The 17,810-nt window shown below is 45.7% G+C and overlaps 1 protein-coding gene across 2 annotated transcripts in view; it reads left to right on the top strand.

The window, feature by feature from the left end:
• The window catches only part of CRIM1 (cysteine rich transmembrane BMP regulator 1), a 187,292-nt gene that overhangs the window by 93,190 nt on the left and 76,292 nt on the right, over positions 1-17,810 (top strand). For both annotated transcript variants that reach the window (XM_072937932.1, XM_072937931.1), the window contains exon 5: positions 11,316-11,437. In XM_072937932.1, the coding sequence (XP_072794033.1) occupies positions 11,316-11,437 (122 nt within the window). The remainder of the gene's footprint in view (positions 1-11,315; positions 11,438-17,810) is intronic.

The following is a 17,810-nucleotide window of genomic DNA, read 5'->3' as shown; positions in this document are numbered from 1 at the left end:
TCTCAACTAAGAAAAGAACATCTATTCTTTTGCCCTCTGTCACAGTAATTTTTGGCCCCAAAGAGCAAGTCAACTCATAACTAAAAAAGCCAGAGACTATATTAAACTCTGATGTTTTTAAAACAAAATAATTGTAGGAATTCCATGTTATTATTGGACTTAACCCCAGAATGAAGAAAATATGCTTTCCTAGAAGTAAAGCCTTTGCCCATTGGAGATGAACTATCTCCCTAATAGTTTAATTTGTCAATAATTTGCTTCAGATGCGTAAGCCCTGCACTTCCTATACTAGTGCCTTAAGCCTTTTGTGTCTCACCATGCATTTGACCAGTGTCTCGTCTTATTTTATATTTGTTTTAGTCCTGAAACAACTCAAGGGTCTCACTCAGGGGCTTTCAGTTTGATCTGAGTGAGTCTGACCGTCACCAGACAATTAAATACATGACCCTCTGACTCTCCCTCAAGGAAGGTAACTTAGCCGAGTTCCACAAGACTTTCAGTAAAGTTGGAAAGCGGAATCCAAAGCATGGATAATATTGACCCTCAGGGCTTTCCCCACCCACCCTCGTTTGGTATCATCATCATCATGACCCAGCCAAACGGAAGAATAGCTCCAGTCAGTTCTGCAAAAATGTTTTGTAAAGTTATGTACGTAACTAATGAGAAAATCTAAAATGTTAAAACCATACCTCTTCTGAAAATACTAAAAGCAACCCCAAATTTTGTGGGCTATATTTTACTCTTCCTTTGCACCCTTACGTTGGATGGAAGCGATACATCATTGTGTAGAGACAGTTTGCAGAGAGTTCAAGGTTATATTTGCCAAGTAGACATCTAACTGCTTGACTGCACCCCTGAAGGTGGATACAGCTGGTTTCTTTTGGACTTGATGCTCAGGTAGTCTGTTGTGAATGTATTACACAGACAAATGCATTTTAAATGATCCTTTCCTGATTTTGCCTTTGTCTGTATGTCTTGACTCTTGTGGTAAGATGAAGGAGTACTCTGATCTCCAGTCTACTGTAGCATAGATTCTTGGAGATGCTTATGGCACTTCTTGAGACATTAGAGTGTGTACCTTTTTGAGGACAGAGATGCACCTTATAGATCTCTCTCTTATCAGTGCCTAGCATACGTGAATACTCAGTACATGCTTTTAGTTAAATTTGTAGAAAGTTAATCTGTGGCAAGCCCTAGCATCAGAATCCCATAGTGGTTGTGGTCTGCTTAGAGAACAGATATTTGAGTATTTATCCCATGCAAGGCACTATGCTAACCTTGTAGGAATAAGACACAGACACCGACATCAAAGAGCTTAGAGTCTAAAGGGAAGACAGATATGTAGGAATCATTGCACTTTAAAGTGCCATGTGCTTTAGAAGTAGAAGTATACCAAAAACAGTAAGCTCACAGAGCAAAGAAATACTGTTTTGATTTGGAAAACTGTTGGATTTGACTTTTGAACTGAGTCTTTAAGAATGAGTCAGAGTTCACCAGATGGAGAGAGGGGAAAGGGCATTCTAGGCTATTGTGGTCACTGATTTTTTAAACTATTAACGTGTCTTGCAACTTAACATAGTAGCAGTAATCCCACCTATCTTTATGATTCAAGAAAAATGGAATTTATGACAGAGTTGGTTTTCTTCCTCAGATAACCACCCTTGTGCAAGACTACATCACTTGTTAAAGATATTCATTACTTTCCTATTGCTTTCAGTTAAAGATACTTCTTAGTATGGTACACGAGGACCGTTACTACCCAGCTCTGGACTACCTCACTCGCCATGTCTCTTGCAAGTCCCCTCACAATATCCCCCAGTCCCCATCCCAACACATAATATGCTCCTGGTGGCTGAACCATTGGCTCCAGCCGAAACACACTATATTCTGTGAATGTGAGTAGATGCTTCCCTCTTCCTGGAAGGTCTTTCCCTCCAGCCCCGCTTCCTCATGGTTGATGGACACATCACATCTGTGCCCACTCACAGCCCCCTGCTCACATGTATACACCCAGCGTCAGCTCTTCATCTTGTGTCTAGAGTCAGAGAAAGCATCATGGAAGAATGGCCCTTAGGGATGAGTGGAGGTCTGTTAGACACATGAGGGACTTCAGTGTTGAAGATGTAGAATAAATACTGCCAGGAAGGTGCTCTCCCCCACCCCCCCTAGCCATCATTGGTTTGAATCACAGTTTGCAGTTGGCAGCCCCCTTGGGGCTGAATTTGACCCCAAGGCATGTTTTCTTTGATTTGCCTTTTTTTTTTTTTTTTTGCATCTTTCAGTTAGTCATCAACATTTAAAAACAGATGCTTCACATAAAAACCTGGCTTCTCTTGAGCAATTGGAAGGTATACCAACGTTGACTGTGTGATTCTGCATGGAGTAATAGGGACGCTCCCTCAGAGGGCACAGACCCCCTGGGGTTGTCTGTAGTATCCCACTATGCTTTGAATGAACAGTCTGGTTTGCTGTCTCTGGGTTTAACTAACTTGGGTTGGTGTCGAGGGACACAATATGGTGGGGAGGTTAAAGGCACAGGAAATGTGAAGGCCTCGTGGAGAGTCGTGGCTCAGGTAAAACGCTGTTGGTTTGAGGCTCTGTTATTAAGGATGTACAATCAGGATGAGGCCCAGGCTGAGAATGGGGAAAGGTTTGGGAGCAGATTTCTTAGGGATGAAGAGTCAGTGCGGTGGGAGCCTGAGCACAGGGAAACTGGAAGAAAAGATGAAACATTGTGCTCAGCCAGTAGGATCTTTGAGATTTGAAGGAACTATGGCTGTTGGAGTAAGTGACTGCAGTGGAGGGGGCAGCAAGGGTCACTGGTTCCAAAACATCAAGTGAGATCAGGATGTTGAAAATGCTTCCTCCACGTAGACATGGATGCCTTCCAGATTATAATGATATAAAATAGCTAACAGGTGTTGAGTGCTTCTGTGCTCCAGGCACTATCTTGGGGACTTTTCATGTATCAGTTTATTTAATCCACATAGCAGTCCCATGAGATATGGGCACCTTAATCATCCCCATCCTACATATGGTACAAGTGAAGCTCAGAGAGATGATGTAATGCCCAAGGTCACCAAGCCTCTAAGTGGCCAGCACTGAAACCCAAGACTGCCGGATGTCAGAGTGCTTTCTCTGAACCTCCACTCCCGTAGGAAATGGGCAGAAGACAGAGCCACAGAGAGGGAGGGCTGGCATGAGAGAGGAAAGCCATAGCCTGGGGCTAGCCTGTGGTCAACTTGGAGAACGCAGGCCTCCCTTCCAGCCCAGGTGAAGCGTTAGTGTGGGGAAGTTCACGGCCTCATTGTAGGGAAACAGCATTTTCAGGTGAGCTAGGTAAGGGTGAGAGCAGATATGAGTGGTGCACTTTGTGATGTGTTAAGATGCTGAGAGAGTAAGGGCGAGGGACGGCAGAGAGGTGGGCGTGGAAGGAGGAGCCCCTGGGAGGCAGAGCGGTTCTCTGTGGGGATGTGTGTGCCCTTGAGGACGGGAGACCGGAGGACCTTGTACTTTGCACTGATGACAAGGATGAGCGGTCTGGGAATCGGCAGCCCACGGGGATCCAGTGGACATATGCTCAGAGCCAGCGGTTTCAGCGCCACAAGTGGCTCTGAGGACCTGAAGGAGCGTTAGCAGCCCAGGCAGCGGAGATTTGTCCAGATTTTCAGATAGGAGGTTCAGTCCTGATGTCGCTGGCTGTTTGTTCCTCATGGGCTCCAGGGAGGAGACAGAATAGTCCACAACCCATTGTGTTCTTATTTGTGATTATATAGACCCAACACCTCCCTAAACCAGACTTCCTAAGTGGAGGGCCAGGACCCCGTGTGCCCCAGCCCCACCCAGCTGGGTGCCTGCTGCACGCACCCACTCGGCAGACGGTGACAGGATCATTGCGTGTCCACCAGCAAGCAGATCCACGTTCCAGAGCATGCATTCCTCATGAAGTCAGCGAGTCCAGCTCTGAAATGGGAACACCTGATGTTGCTCTCTTAACGCTTACTCTGCCCACCAGACCCCTTCCTCCTCCTTCCCAGAGGGCGGCGTGCTGTTCCCCCTCTTTCCCGCTTTTCCTTCTGGTTCTCCGTGCATCTCCCTCCTGCCCCGTCTCTGCAGCTGTCTTGCCCACCATGGAAGCACATGCCGGTGTCTCCTAGGCCTGGGCAGGTGAAGGCAGAGAGCCCTCATGTCCTGGGACGTGGTTGTTACCAGGTTGCTGGGCCGAACTGAGTTTGGTTCAGGATGCCTGCTGGCCCCTGCTCTCACATTCCCACAGGGGCACGGGCCCTGGGGATGCTTTCCCGCTGTGTGTCTGCGCCCCTGGCTCCCCTGCTGCAGGAGGGAGTCTCTGGGGAGCTTCCCCAGATTTTATAGTTAGAGAAAAGCTTATTTTGGTCTAGCCACCTCATCATCTGTCTTCTTTAAGCAGCCCCGGGCGGTAACGTGTGTGAAGTGCCGTTGCCTTCCTCTCACTTCCTTACTGCGGGGCTTCATTCTGGGAGATACCGTAAAGATCTTCCAGGAGCCTTGTGGGCCCACAGCTTCTGTTGTCCTACAAACTGTACCTCTTTCCTCTCCTTCGTACTCTGGGATAGGTTCCCTGAGCCACAGGCCAGCCTTGAGGAGTAAGCCTCTGCCACCTGCCCCTTGAGGGAGCTCTGATGACTGCTTCATTAAGGCCTCCAGTGGACTTGATGATTGTTACTAATACTGTGTGCTAGGAGATGCAGGGGAATATTGCACTTGGGTGCCCTCAGTTTACACCGTTCCTGAACTGGAGCATGTCCGTCAGTTGCTCCCTGCAGGAAAAAGCAAAACAGAACAACAACAACCAGAAACACAGAATAATTTCCTTGTTGTCTCTGAAGGGAAAGTGGCGAGGAGCCTGCCAGGTGTCTGGTTGTAAAGGTAGCAGCTCGCCATGAAAAGAAGAGGGGGGAAGCTTCTGGAAGGAGGTATGTGACCCTCAGAGCTGGGCCATGCACGTGTCTAACCGCTGTCAGGGTGGTGGAAATGCAAGAGACAGCTCTTGCATGATTAGCTTGAGAAAGGGAGAAGGAGGGCTTGTTACTTAGTGAGTAGTAAATCTTAGGGCGAGAAACATGATGATCCCAAGAGAGTTCTGTAGGGAGGAGTGCAATTTTCCATCAGGGTAGTTGGACCTTCAAATGGGAAACTCATTTCTTTTTTGATATTTTATTTGCAGTCTTTTTTTTTTAACTTATACATTCCTGGAAAGAGGTAAGAAATTTAATCAGTGGAAAGATAGTACATCAAATTTAATTAAAGCTGAAAGTACTTTTTGTAGAATAGGAATATGTTTTATGTGTCATTATGACTTCCGTTCCTGGCAGTTATTTCATTATTACACCGTGTGTGGAATCCTAGTAGTACTCATGCTTTGCCCTTTTAATTCACCATTTATTCTTATTTCCTGTTTAAAGGGAGTAGTCTCTCCCACCTAAGCTGAGTAGTTTTTGATTTATAGACAGTGATTCTCCCCTTTTGAAGGACTCAACACTCAGTTCGGATGTGGAATAAGTTCCGGATTGGGAGACGTGCTTGCAGGGGTTACTTTCCCTTGGGGACAGGGGCAGGGATAAGGATCTGCTTGGGGAAGGTGAGTCTGATCCTCTGCTGGTTTGCTGAGTGGTGGTGGGAGTGGCCAGGAGGACTCCTCTCCCCAGGGCAACTTCTAAGTCCCTGTGGTTTAGCAGCCATTACCAGTTCTTTAGCCATTCTGGTGAAACAAACTCTTGAGTCTCCAGTTTAATTAGGAAGACATGCCTGGTGATAGGGAGACACCAGCCTCAGGCAATGTTGCCCTGCATTTCCCCTCCAAGAAAAAAAAGCATCAGAGACAAGACATCCTGGGCTGGGCCTGAGGGTTGAGGTGCGCGGTGAGGTGGAGGAGGCAGGAGGTGAGTGTGGGAGGGTGGTTTGTGACGTGCTCCGAGGACAGGGTGCAGACAAGGAGGAGCCGGAGAAGGAGCTGAGATGGGATGAGACTCACAGAGATGGGAATGGAAATGGCAGTAATGGAGTCGTGGGATTTTATAGATGGAGAAAAGCTTATTTTGGTCTAACCATCTCATCTCTGTTTTATGGATGAGAACTGAGCATCCCAGAGCTAGTCATCCATTTTCTGATGGATGATGGTGTTGGATCGTAAACAAAGTTATTATTTTCTTGACTCTACATGTCTCTCACTCATAGGCAGCTGTATTTAGGCAGGAAAGAGTCTTTGTAAATGATGGAAAGCAAGTGCTCCTGATCAAAATGTGCTGCTAATTAAAATGATAAAACTGCTTTTATGTGGCTTTTTCCAATGGGAAGTGCGAATTAAATTGCAGTGACTGAGGCACTGCACTGTAAGGAGCAAGTTGCTCAGAAGGTGGGTCCCAGATCCCCTCCAGTGGAGTCTCCTGGAGAGCCCTGCCCCAAACTTGCAGGGTCCTTGAGGGTCCTTGCGGGTGGCACCCTGGAATCTGCATTCCAGACAAATTCCATAGTCTTTCCCTTCGTGCACCAATTTTGAAAAGGATTGCACCTGTTAGCTCTAAGCCTAAAATTTATAAAAATAAAAACTAAAAACAATGCATGGTCTAATCTCTGACTTACTAGCCATGAAAAAAAATGTTTATTCCATATTATTGTTTGGATGCCTTTATATCGTCTTTTCATTTACCTGTGGACATACCCCCTGCACTAGGGGAGTTCACAGGAAAAAGAGTAGGATTTTGATTTCGTAGGACGAGCAGATACACTCCAGGGGTTTGGTATTCCTGTGTATGATTGGAGATCAGAAGAGACAGAATTAATCCTGATTGCTTTTTTGATCAGAAAAGGCCTTGTAGGGTGGGGAGCCTGAAGGCTGTGTGGTATTCACCAGGGGCAAAGGAGAGGCAGGGATTTGAGGCTGAGGGACCTGTGGCACCGGGTGGTAAGAGTAGGGGCTTCAGCCCTCATCACTCACGTGCTGAGCAAATGAGGCGCCAGTAGAATGTGGGAGCTGAACGATAAGCAGAGGCTAGACTTGGGGCACCTTGTCAGGTGTGCTGGGATTCTGGCCTCTGGCACTCCCGGGCCTGCCTGTGTAGACCAGGAAGCCAACGACAGGAAGGGAAAGCCCGAGTGTGCGCTGCCTCTCAGCCCGTGGAGCGAGCCGGCACGGGGCTCCCAAGGAGGGGAGTGCCCTCTAGGGGCTTAGATGATATCTGAGTGCTGTTCGTCATTGTACTCAGGCGCCTGCATGCCCACTGAGCTGAAGGCATTACCCACTGAAGAGAGGACGAGACAGCTTAACCGACCTAGCTGGCTGCAGCTGCGATTGCATTATGCACAGATTTATTAATGTGGTACCTTGATGGAGCGTTATCTTAATCGCCAGGATAACATGAGAGGCTTGATTTTTTTTTTCCCCTGGCGTATTGCAAACAGAAGTTACTTCTTGTTTGAAGTTAAAAGCCGTCAGCCCATGTATTGTATGATTTTGTTTATATGAACTGACCAAAATAGGTAGACCCATAGAGACAGGACATAAATTGTTCCCGGGGCTGGAGGAGGAGAAATGGGGAGTATAGGCTTGCTTTTTGAGCTGATGAAAATGTTCTAAAATTTGGCAGTGGTGAGGGTGGCGCAACCCTGCAAGTGTAAAAACCAATGAACTGTATATGCTTTAAAAGGATGAGTTTTACAGTGTGTGAATTGTATCTCACTAAAGCTGCTACTTATTTTCTTTATAAGCGCCCCCAGCACTTCTGCTCCAGGTGTCCAAAGAGAAGTGTGGTATTCGGGGTGTCAGAGAGGAGCTGTTATTATTTCAGGTTGGTCTGGAAAGACAGATGGTATCTAGACAGACAGCTGGAGACGAGGGATGGATAAGGAACGTTCAGGACGGAGTAGGGTGAGCCGTGCAAAGACAGCAAGGGGAGGGCTCGTGAGGAGAATAGAAGGCGACTGTGGCATACGGAGAATGAAGAGAAGTACTGCGAGATAGAGTTTGGGGAAAGATGTGTGGGCCTGAGAGTGTTGAATCTTTGACTGAGAAGTTGATCAGTTAAACGAAGAGTAATTGAAGCTTTACGGCTGCAGAAGCAGAGAGACTGAGCCATAGGACGGGTGTGGCAGGGATGGAGAGGGAGACGTAAGTGAGGGGAGACAAGGTAGGAACCTGAAAATTCGGGGGAGGGGGTCCTGGAACTGAAGGGTGAGTGTTGACGTCAGCTGAATAATCTCTTTCTCATAGATTCGTCCTCTTTCCTCAGCCACTGACCCACGTGTTTCCCCGGTTCCCTCACTTGCTCTTTATCCAGGCCTAGGGGTGGAGGGTTAGAGGAAGACTGGGGGAAGGGGACAAAAAGAGTAAGAAGGAAGAGAAAAGGTGGTGAGGACAGGATTCAGTTTGCATGTTTCAGTGGCTCTGTAATTCAGTGTTTTCCTCTCCATGACTCAGTACGGGACCAGCCCCTTGTAGTGGAAAATACAAGACTGGAACCTTATTTGAGTTCAGGTCAGTTGATTAGGCTGCGGGCCTATTCCCATCTGTAAAAAGGAAGACTGCCTCTGGTGTCGGTAAACCAGAGCATCTAGACGAATCTTATTATAGCATTTTTTAAAGTTACCTTAGACTCAATGTAATTTGTAGGCATAGTAAATTTCCTTGGCCAATAAGGAAATTTCCTTAGCAAATAAGAGTCCTGATGAGGCCCCCATGTGTTAGAGGATGTGTGGACTAATCTGTCAAAAGATAACTCACATGTTGAATGTGTTGAACTCTATGAAATGGCTATCTGACTTTTTTGATCTAAAGTTTTAAAAAATGGTAGTTTCGTAAAGTTTCAACTTGATAGATCCTTCCTGATAGTTGTCTGATGAGCCCGACTTTAACCTTTTCTGGCTCCTTCTTTATTAAAGTGCTAATGGTCTTTAACACCTGCTCATCTCAGATTTGGGGAATCTGAGAGAAGTCAAAAAGGTGGCAGTAGGTAGGAGGGGCTTCCAAGGGCCTGGTAGAGAAGGAAAAAGGAGCTGAGAGCAGGCCACCCAGCCAAAGTGGGGGCATCTGAATCCTTGGGTCTTTAATATGCAATCATTCTGGATTAGAAATAAAAATTTCAACATGAAGGGTTTTCCTTTCCTAAGTGGGTTACTAACGCAGTTTTGTGCAGTTTTAGATCTTCTGCAACATACTGGAAACAATGTATACAGGTCTCTAGGAAAACTAGAGAGGTACTTAAATTTCGGAAAATAGGCCAACCGTGAAAGGGAGAAGAAAAGACCCAGGGCGAAGCTGGTTAGGGTTTTCAGGTTGGTGTGATCTGACGGCCCAGCAGAAAGCCTGGCGCGCTACTGCACGTGCGTGTTCGGTGGGGTCTCGGAGGGGTTGAAGGGCGTCTGACGAGGTATTTGTTGGTTGATCGTATTCTCCCTGGTTTTTAAATGAAAGTGATTTACTAGGACACATCAGTGGGAAAGAAGGTGAATCCCAGAGATGTGGGGGAAAGGTTAGTGAGCCATTCTTGTGGGGTGCTGGGATCAGGGCGGAAACCTCTCCGTGCCCCGGCCCCATTCGTCTGTGAACTCTGCCGAGTTCAAGTTGTGCAGCGTGTCAAGTGCAATAAATGTAAACGACATATTGTTCCTGTGATGTCACAGGGATATGATCATCTGCTTAAAATGACAGTGGCTAGGCACTGAAAAATGAAAGACTGGGGGGTAACTTTACCAGGGGCTAAAAGCTCACTTCAGATTTACCCAGCCGTAGAAGGTGATTGTCCTGTAGGAATACAGATTATGAATTGAGCGCTCCCAGGTTTGCTCACGCAGAACAGCCAAACATTTATTTTAAACCATAGTCAGAATCACAGCAAATCCTTAATTATCTAACACCCTCTTCTCCAGTATAATCTATATATAACCATCTCCCCACATGGAAGAAGCCTGAGAGGGGTCGTTCATACCTTTCTGATGGTCTTTGGTGCAAATTTTAACTTAATTCATTTTGTTTTTAGTTCTACAGTAAAGTATAAATGTAATTAAACCTCTGAGCCTGATTATTGAAGTACTTGTGGACTATAAGCACATTTTAATTTATGAAAGATCTGAAGAACAATAGAACAAAACCATCAAATAAGAAGGAGGGGGAAAAAACAGAATTAATGAATTAAAGTGTTAATAGTTCTTCCCTGCTGGGAATGTGACCTTCCCCTGATCATGACCCATCAGGTACATAAATACCCACATGCTTCCGGCAAGGATGTCTCTTTTTAGGATGCCTTCCTTTCACTCCTGTCAACGTGGGAACTCCCTTAGTGGTCCTCTGCATCCTCTGACCCACACTTCCATCCCCAGGGGAGTCCTAGGGCAGAGTCTAGCTGCCCTTTCCTCGTATTACATTTACAACCTGACACTCTGCTGCCCTGAGCTGCTCATTTCCTGCCTCCTGTTTCATTGTAGCACATCAGCAGCAAGCAGCTGACAACATCTTTTCTCCTCTTATTGTCACCTGCCTCTTCTTTTCCTATGGTCAGGCGAGTTTCCCAGCAGAGTTGAAGTTAAGGCTGAGAGCCGGCAGAGATATTTGACATGCGTGCATGTAGAGAGAAATGCCCACATGCAGCTTGGAAGAGCCAAAACATTCAGACTTTCAGTTTCCAGATAGCTTCACAAAGTCCACTTACTGAAGCCTGTGCCCTCTATTCATAAAAGGTTCCTCAGTCTTCCATCAGAATCTCTCTCTTTTCTTATACACAGTCAAAAGTTAATCAGTGTGACTCCAGATGAGGTTGCTCGTAGGCACAGTCACACTGACACACACACTCACAAGCTGAAAGCTAAGAACCTAGCAGTTGAAAGAAGAGTCAGAAAATTTTTTGAAAAACATCTAAAGGTCAACAGCAACAAAGCAGCAACATAAAATCACTTAACGCAGGAGCATCCATCTCAGCCCGTGCAAGCATCCCTGACGTCTGGAGTAACAGGATAATGTATGCATGTAAAGATGGCCCTGACTCATCAAGAAAATGTTTGTTATGCTCAATACCAGTCTGGTTAAGTAAGAAATGAAGTCATGCATTTTAGGAATATTTCTGTCAAAATGGTTAATGATAAAAATCTGGAAGTGTACTAAGGCGCTGAGTCCTAATTACTGGGAATGCCAGTTGAGTTAGACCCCGTTCCCCAGTGACACCAGATAAACGGGACAGTGTCACAGAGAGGGGTAGTCGTTTGCCACGGCCCCTTTGTTTGTGGTCTCCCCACTTCTATGTTGCTGTTTATTCATGGGGTTTTCCCTCCCTTTTCTTTGGTTTCAGATGCGAGTGTCTCTCTGGCTTATGTGGTTTCCCCGTGTGTGAGGTGGGATCCACTCCCCGCATAGTCTCTCGTGGAGATGGGACACCTGGAAAGTGCTGTGATGTCTTTGAATGTGTTAATGGTACGTGGGGTTTCTCTTGTTCTCAGAGAGTGTACATTTGTGCAGAAGGAGGAGGAGGGGAGGGTTCAATCTAGCTGCTCCTGCCTTTTAAGAGGCAGAGAACATACTCAGGGACTTGATGAAACTCAGAAAGAATATTTGCTGAAGATCCCACCATGCAGTGGAAAAAGTGAGGAAGGGAGTTAACATTCCCTCCATTAGAAAGAGCATTTGGAACTGGAATCACAGATGGCGTGCAGCCGTCACATTATGCTGCGTTTCAGTAGTTTAGAAATTTTAGGATTGCACGGAAAGGATCATGCAAAATGTGGTCGCATTCCTCCTGTCACTCAAGCCCTCGTCCCATTGCTGTCAAAGGTCGTCTGTGTAACTAATGCCACGTTGGAGTGACCACAATTTGAAATAGAAAAAACGCTGTTCCTCTAGTTGAGCATTTTCCTGCTTAAGGAGACCATCTCTGGCCGGTGCTTGGTCAGTAGTAGTGGCCTGGTTGGAGCTGGAACCTTGTGGACCAGGAAAATGATTCTTCAGTCGTAAAATTCCTTCAGATAGACTCTACCACTCCCCCATTTACCTCTCAGGAGAGGGTTTGGTGTGTGGTGACATGGCGTTTATTGAATTCAGATGCTAGAAGGGAGGAAAACCTAAAACATAGACTCAAAAACCCTCCTCTAGAATTTTCAGAAGAAAAACAACGAATAAATGCAAGCGAGATGTCAGTCATTTTAGAGAGCATCGTTTAGTCCACACCTAGACACACAAGGAAAATGAATATGGATTTGGGTAAATACAATAAAATGACACATACAGAAACGTCCGTGTTAACTACAGCCTGTAAGAAATTGGAGTTCAGAAGGTTTTCTGCCCTCCCCTCCCCCGCAAGAGCAGGTTATATTGAAGTCAAGCCCTGTTTCACTGAGTCCTGTAGTTCCTAGTCCATTGGCTGCATGTTTTGTTTTGTTTTGCTTTGAAGAACCACTTCACTGTGGCTCTGTGGTTAAGAGAGAACCTAGGCCGGAACGATTGACTACTGCCGTTTGAGAATTAGTTCCTCACTTCCTAGCTGTGTGACTTTGGGATCCCTTGGTCTCCCTGGGCCCGGGGGCCACATCTGTCAAATGGAGTGAGTAACAGTAAATTAAATGAGGTTTTATATGTGAGGCACTTGAAATTGTGCCTCAAGAGCAAATAGTCTTTATTGTGTCGTGTGCCCACCTGCTGTTCACATCCAGAGACTCTGTTCTGGACGCTGCGGGGGGGATAGAGAAGGGGAGGGGAGCTTTCTGACTCACAGCCCTTTATACCTACAAGCACGCAGGGAGAGGTGTGGGAAAGGTTCCAGGTGCAAAAATCTCTTCTCAGTGCTGCTCCCCACCCATTTTAACCACCAGCTAAGGGCCACATGGATCTTGTTCCTCTGGTCTTGCTGCAGTTTAATGGATTGTAGGTGATATTCTGTGAATATTTAACTCATACCACTGGAGACAGAAGTAGTTGCTCCTAGTCCTGGGCTCCCAGCATCTCAGACGTACTTCCGTCCAGGACTCTGCACTCTGCATGTCTCTGTCTCATGCTAGACTCTGACCGATGAGAGAACAGGGAATCTAACCTTGTTATGTTAGCACCTTATCTGCCTCCCAGAGGACTCTCAGGTTCTGGTGGGTGGGTGGGCCAGTGAGTGGTCTGATTCTGATCATCTTAGTTCCCTTTAGAGTAGCTGTCAGTTACCTGCCTGGGGAAGGGCTGCTTTGTGGGAGTGCTCCATCTCTTCCCGCCCCACACTTTCCTGTCCCCTGGAAATACCACCTCTGCTAATACAGTTCACCATTGTATCCTCTGGGTGAGGAAGAGGAGTCTGCCTTTCTTCCTTCCTTGCTCCTTGGTTATAGAGACCCACGTGTCATGCCTTTCTCATCAGGACATTAATTACCTTGACATCTTGCCCCCGTGGGATGCGGTTTGGGCAGCTGATAACTGCCCCCACCTTGGTGGCCTTGGGGGAGGCTCCAGGGCCTGTCTCTGGTTAGAGCCTCACTTTTTACAGAGCCCCAACTTGGGGAACAAGACTTGCCATCTGCTGTGAGAAAAGCGTGGAGACGACAAAGTACTCACAGGATTTCTGGTGTTTGCCTCTTTCTGGCTACTGTAAATTTTTTTAGTGATCTTTGCTTTATTTCTTGTCCTGCTCTGGTGTCTCTAGAATGTCATTCAGTTGTAGATGAGACTAGAAAACTGTAATACTATGAAGATTCATAATCCCACAGAATTATGTTTATGGCTGTTCTGTCTCAAAGTCTGTATTTTGCTTCTTTTGGCAAATGCATACACACGCACCTCCCCTCCACACACTTACATACATATCCATATATGAGTGTGTGTTTGTTTACTTATTTGGCACTCAGTGCCCTGGGAAGATCTTACTGTTGTCATAAGGTCACCATTAGAGGATATTACATGTCAGTTTCATTATCATTGCTCGAAAAAGTGGAGGTCTGTTACACATACAGATCTCTACATATAATATACATTATATAATACAATGTATTGTGTGTGTATATATATGTGTGTGTATGTGTGTGTGAATATATGTGTGTGTGTGTGTGTGTGTGTATGTATGTATTTAAAACCTTGCTTATCCACAGAGACTTTGAGGCAACTTTACACTGAGACCAGATACAATAACATAGGGGTAAAATATTAATGAGAAGAAAGAATCAGGATCATAAACTTATATGTAAAAGTTGAAGATGAAAAGCAAAAAGAAAGTGCCCGCAGCTATGCAGGCTGAAGCGTCTGTCTGTGTAATTGCTGGAGTTAAATGTCAAGTTAGGGCCCCCGTGTCCTGGCCATCAAAGTGAAACGGGGAGACAGAATCAGACCCACAATTCTTACTTTTAGAGACCAGAAGCCTGCCGGGCAGGGCAGCACTCTCCTCACACGGAAACTTGAAAAGAGCATTGGATGACACAGTTGACCTTGTCCTCAGTTGCTTTCATCCCTCCCATGCAGAAACAGGTTTCCTCTGGCTGCTCTTCTCAACAAAGAGCAAAAGCAAACTATTAAAATGCACCTCAGAGAGAGCAGTTCTCAGCGGTGAGTTGGACACAGCTGGAACCTAGGCGCCTGGAGGGTCGTTTCTGGATGTTGAGAACCGCCCCCTCCAGCACGTAGGAACATGCTGGGGTAGATGCAGGAACCCCAGTTCAGGAGCCAGTGGGCTGAGTGCTGACGGACCCCTCGTGCAACAACGCAGATTGCACGCCCACACTCGGTCCTAAGCTGCCGTCCAAATGATGCTCTGTAGGCTTCACATTTTTTAAGATACAAGTTATGGTGAAAATACAAGATTGAAAAGTACTCACAGAGAATTCAAGAACTCCTAAGTCTTGAAAACATTAGCCTAGAGGAATAGGTGGAAAGAACATTCCCCATAAATGTCGCTTCTCTTTTCTGTTGGGTTGGGCTTTGTTTTGGTGGGGATGGGAGAGCTGCAGATCAGATTGTGATGGTTTGTAGCTGTATTCTCTGACGAGGGCCCAGAAGGACGATGTGTGAAGTGCTGGTTGAGTGAGAACCCTGTCGTTTAGAAACCAAAAGCAGGTGGTAGGATTGAGCTCTGTTCTTGTCCACTTAGAAGTCATCCAGCTCATCATGTGACCTCCATAGCAGTGGTGGGACAGCCCCAGATCTGCTTCAAGAAACAGTTCCGTGTCTGCTCCGGCCCATGAACAGAAGTCTTAGCACCAGTCAGCTGGAGCTGAGCCATGGCCTCTGCTTTCAGGTGGACACGTGTTCTCCGTTCTGTCACAACACCCCGTGTTGCCTGACGCCGGCCCAGCTCTGTCATTCCTAGAGGCACTGGGTTTGAAAATGCCCAGTCATCCATGCAGAAAACACAGAAGCAATCATTTGGCTGCTTAGACATGATTAGCTGTCCATTGTACATGCACAGAAATCCAAAATAAGACATCTTGGTTTGAGTGTCACAGCCACTAACCAACTCTTCCAGCATCAGACACGAACACGTAATAAGATCGATCAGCCACAGGGCAGCCATGCCGAAAGTCAGCCTGCTCGTCATGTAAAATTTTGGCCTAGAAAACTCAGACCTGCGGTTTGTTAGTAAGAAAATTAGTACAGAAGCATCTGTTGAGAGCCCGTTGTCTGTATAGTAGTGATCCTCAGTGATCTTTCTAGAGATACAGCATCTCCTTCTACAGTAATGGAGAGAATATGGCACTTTGAAAGAAATACTCCACCCATTATGCATTTATTGAGCGCCTGTCATGTTCCTGGGGCCTTTTCAAGCTAATTTTGCTCAGGAGTGATAACAGCCTTTTGCAGTCGTGTTTTCTAAGTGTTGTTCTGCTTCCCTTATCCTGAAACAGCCTCTGCTTGGTGTGCTCCAGCACACGCGCCCCGCTTCCCCCGCCCCACGGAAAAGGGATTTTCCCCCTTCAGGTATCTGCCAGCTCATGCACCCTGCCTCTGCAGTTACTCAGTTCGCTGTTGATTAATGGAGAAACTTTGAGCTATTTCTCAACCGTCATACAGTTGTCTCTCTTTTGACTTACTAAGTTTGCCCTATACAGCTCACTCCCAGTGAGAAGACCGGAGGCAAGATATGAGCCATTTCCTACTGAGGGATTAAAGAGAAAAGGCAGCAGAAGTGTATCTACTTGGATTTTTTCCTCCATTTTCACATTTGATGTGAAATTCTACGTTTTAGTCTTTTCCTTTACTCAAATTATATAATCACCATCTGCTAATCAGTGTAATTTGGCAGGCAGTAGAGGTTATTAACAGTCTATACTATAAGGCTCCTTCTCAGGAGTTCTGGAATCTATTAAAGAGGAAAGAGAAGATTCCAGAACTTAGAAACATAAAATTTAATTGGGCAAACACAGAAAAAATACAAAAATCCTTAAAGTCACTTTTATGCATCTCAATGCATGTGCACTCTTATGCATTGAAAAGTGTAAATTACCTAGTAAAGTATTTTATTCATAATATTTTCCTTTTCCCTATCCACTGAAAATGTCCCCTAATGGAGGGAGTGGTAATCTCCACACAGTTCTGAGATTCACATTTATCCCTCGCAGGTGAAGAAGTAATTGGTCGCTATTCATCAGAGACCACTGCCAGCTTTTTTTTACCATGCACTTTTTTCTTAAGAGGTTCTATAAACTTGTCTCAGCATCAAACAAGGATTTCGTCATGTCGTGTGATTCTTTTTTTTTTTTTTTTCATCCTAAAGGATTGATTGTGTTTTCAAAGTTGTGTTTTCTGGGACTGTCCATCTCTCTCTGCACGACTCCCTTGCTGTCTGTCCATTAGCCACGGCCCCAGCCCTCCCGCCCACAGGCAGGCTCATCCCAAGCTGCCTTGCTCCTAATCACAGTCTTCCCTCCACACTTCACATTTTGCACCAAGATTTGTGGCTCCTCCCAGATGGTAGCTGTGGTTGATTAAAGCAAATAAGTAATTTTGATTGGTTTCTAAGACAATTTTTTCTTCAGTTTGGAAGCTCAGCATTTGGTCAGAGTGTGGTATTTTGCCTCCTTCTACAGCGTGCAGTTTTGATTGCTGAAAAGCACACCCTTTTCTACACTTTGGAACTTGCGGTCCCACCGTCCAGTTCCTTCCAATCCCAATTCAGTTGAACATGTTAGCTAAAAGTAGAAGACTTGTGAGCTGTAATAAGGTGACTTTTAAACCTGAGTTTTCTGAAAAAAAGAAATAGTGTATCCAACCAACACTAGGAAAGAAGTTCAGACATGCACATTTACTGCCTGTGTAAACAGAGACACACAGCTCATCTCACCCTGGTTCTGTGACTTTAGGCAAGGTACCTAGTTTCTTTAAGGTTCATTTTCCTTGTTGGAGAAGTGGATGGTAATACTTGTTCTGTCTTCTTGATAGGACTGTTACAAAATTAAATGAGAAAGTCATCGTCCTTAAGTACAAAACAAATGTAAATATACTCAAATTAAAATGCTGTGAAAGTCTGAAGTGTTTCGAACATGCAAAGTGGACATACTGAGAAACAATGTTGGGACAGAGGAGCCTGTGAGAGTTATGTGTATCATAATCCAGTTTTTTGCACCTTGTTATACAGGGTGCATTAGCTCAGGAGAACTTGTTTAGCTGGGGAGGGCTCTTATTTTACCAGGTTTGTGGAGACACATACCATGCAGTTCACCAAGTGAAGTTGCACAGTTCAGTGGTTTTTAATATATTCACAGCGTTGTGTGACCATCATCACAATCAGTTTTAGAACACTTTCATCAGTCTCCCCCCAATTCCCAAACTCATTAATAGTCACATCTCATTTCCCCCCAAACACCCCAGCACTAGGCAACCACTAACTACT

The sequence above is a fragment of the Vicugna pacos genome, chromosome 15 (genome assembly GCF_048564905.1).
Source record: "Vicugna pacos chromosome 15, VicPac4, whole genome shotgun sequence".
NCBI classification, from domain to species: domain Eukaryota; kingdom Metazoa; phylum Chordata; class Mammalia; order Artiodactyla; family Camelidae; genus Vicugna; species Vicugna pacos.
The sequence above is the reverse complement of the archived record's forward strand: the minus strand, read 5'-3'. Positions and strand labels throughout refer to the sequence as shown.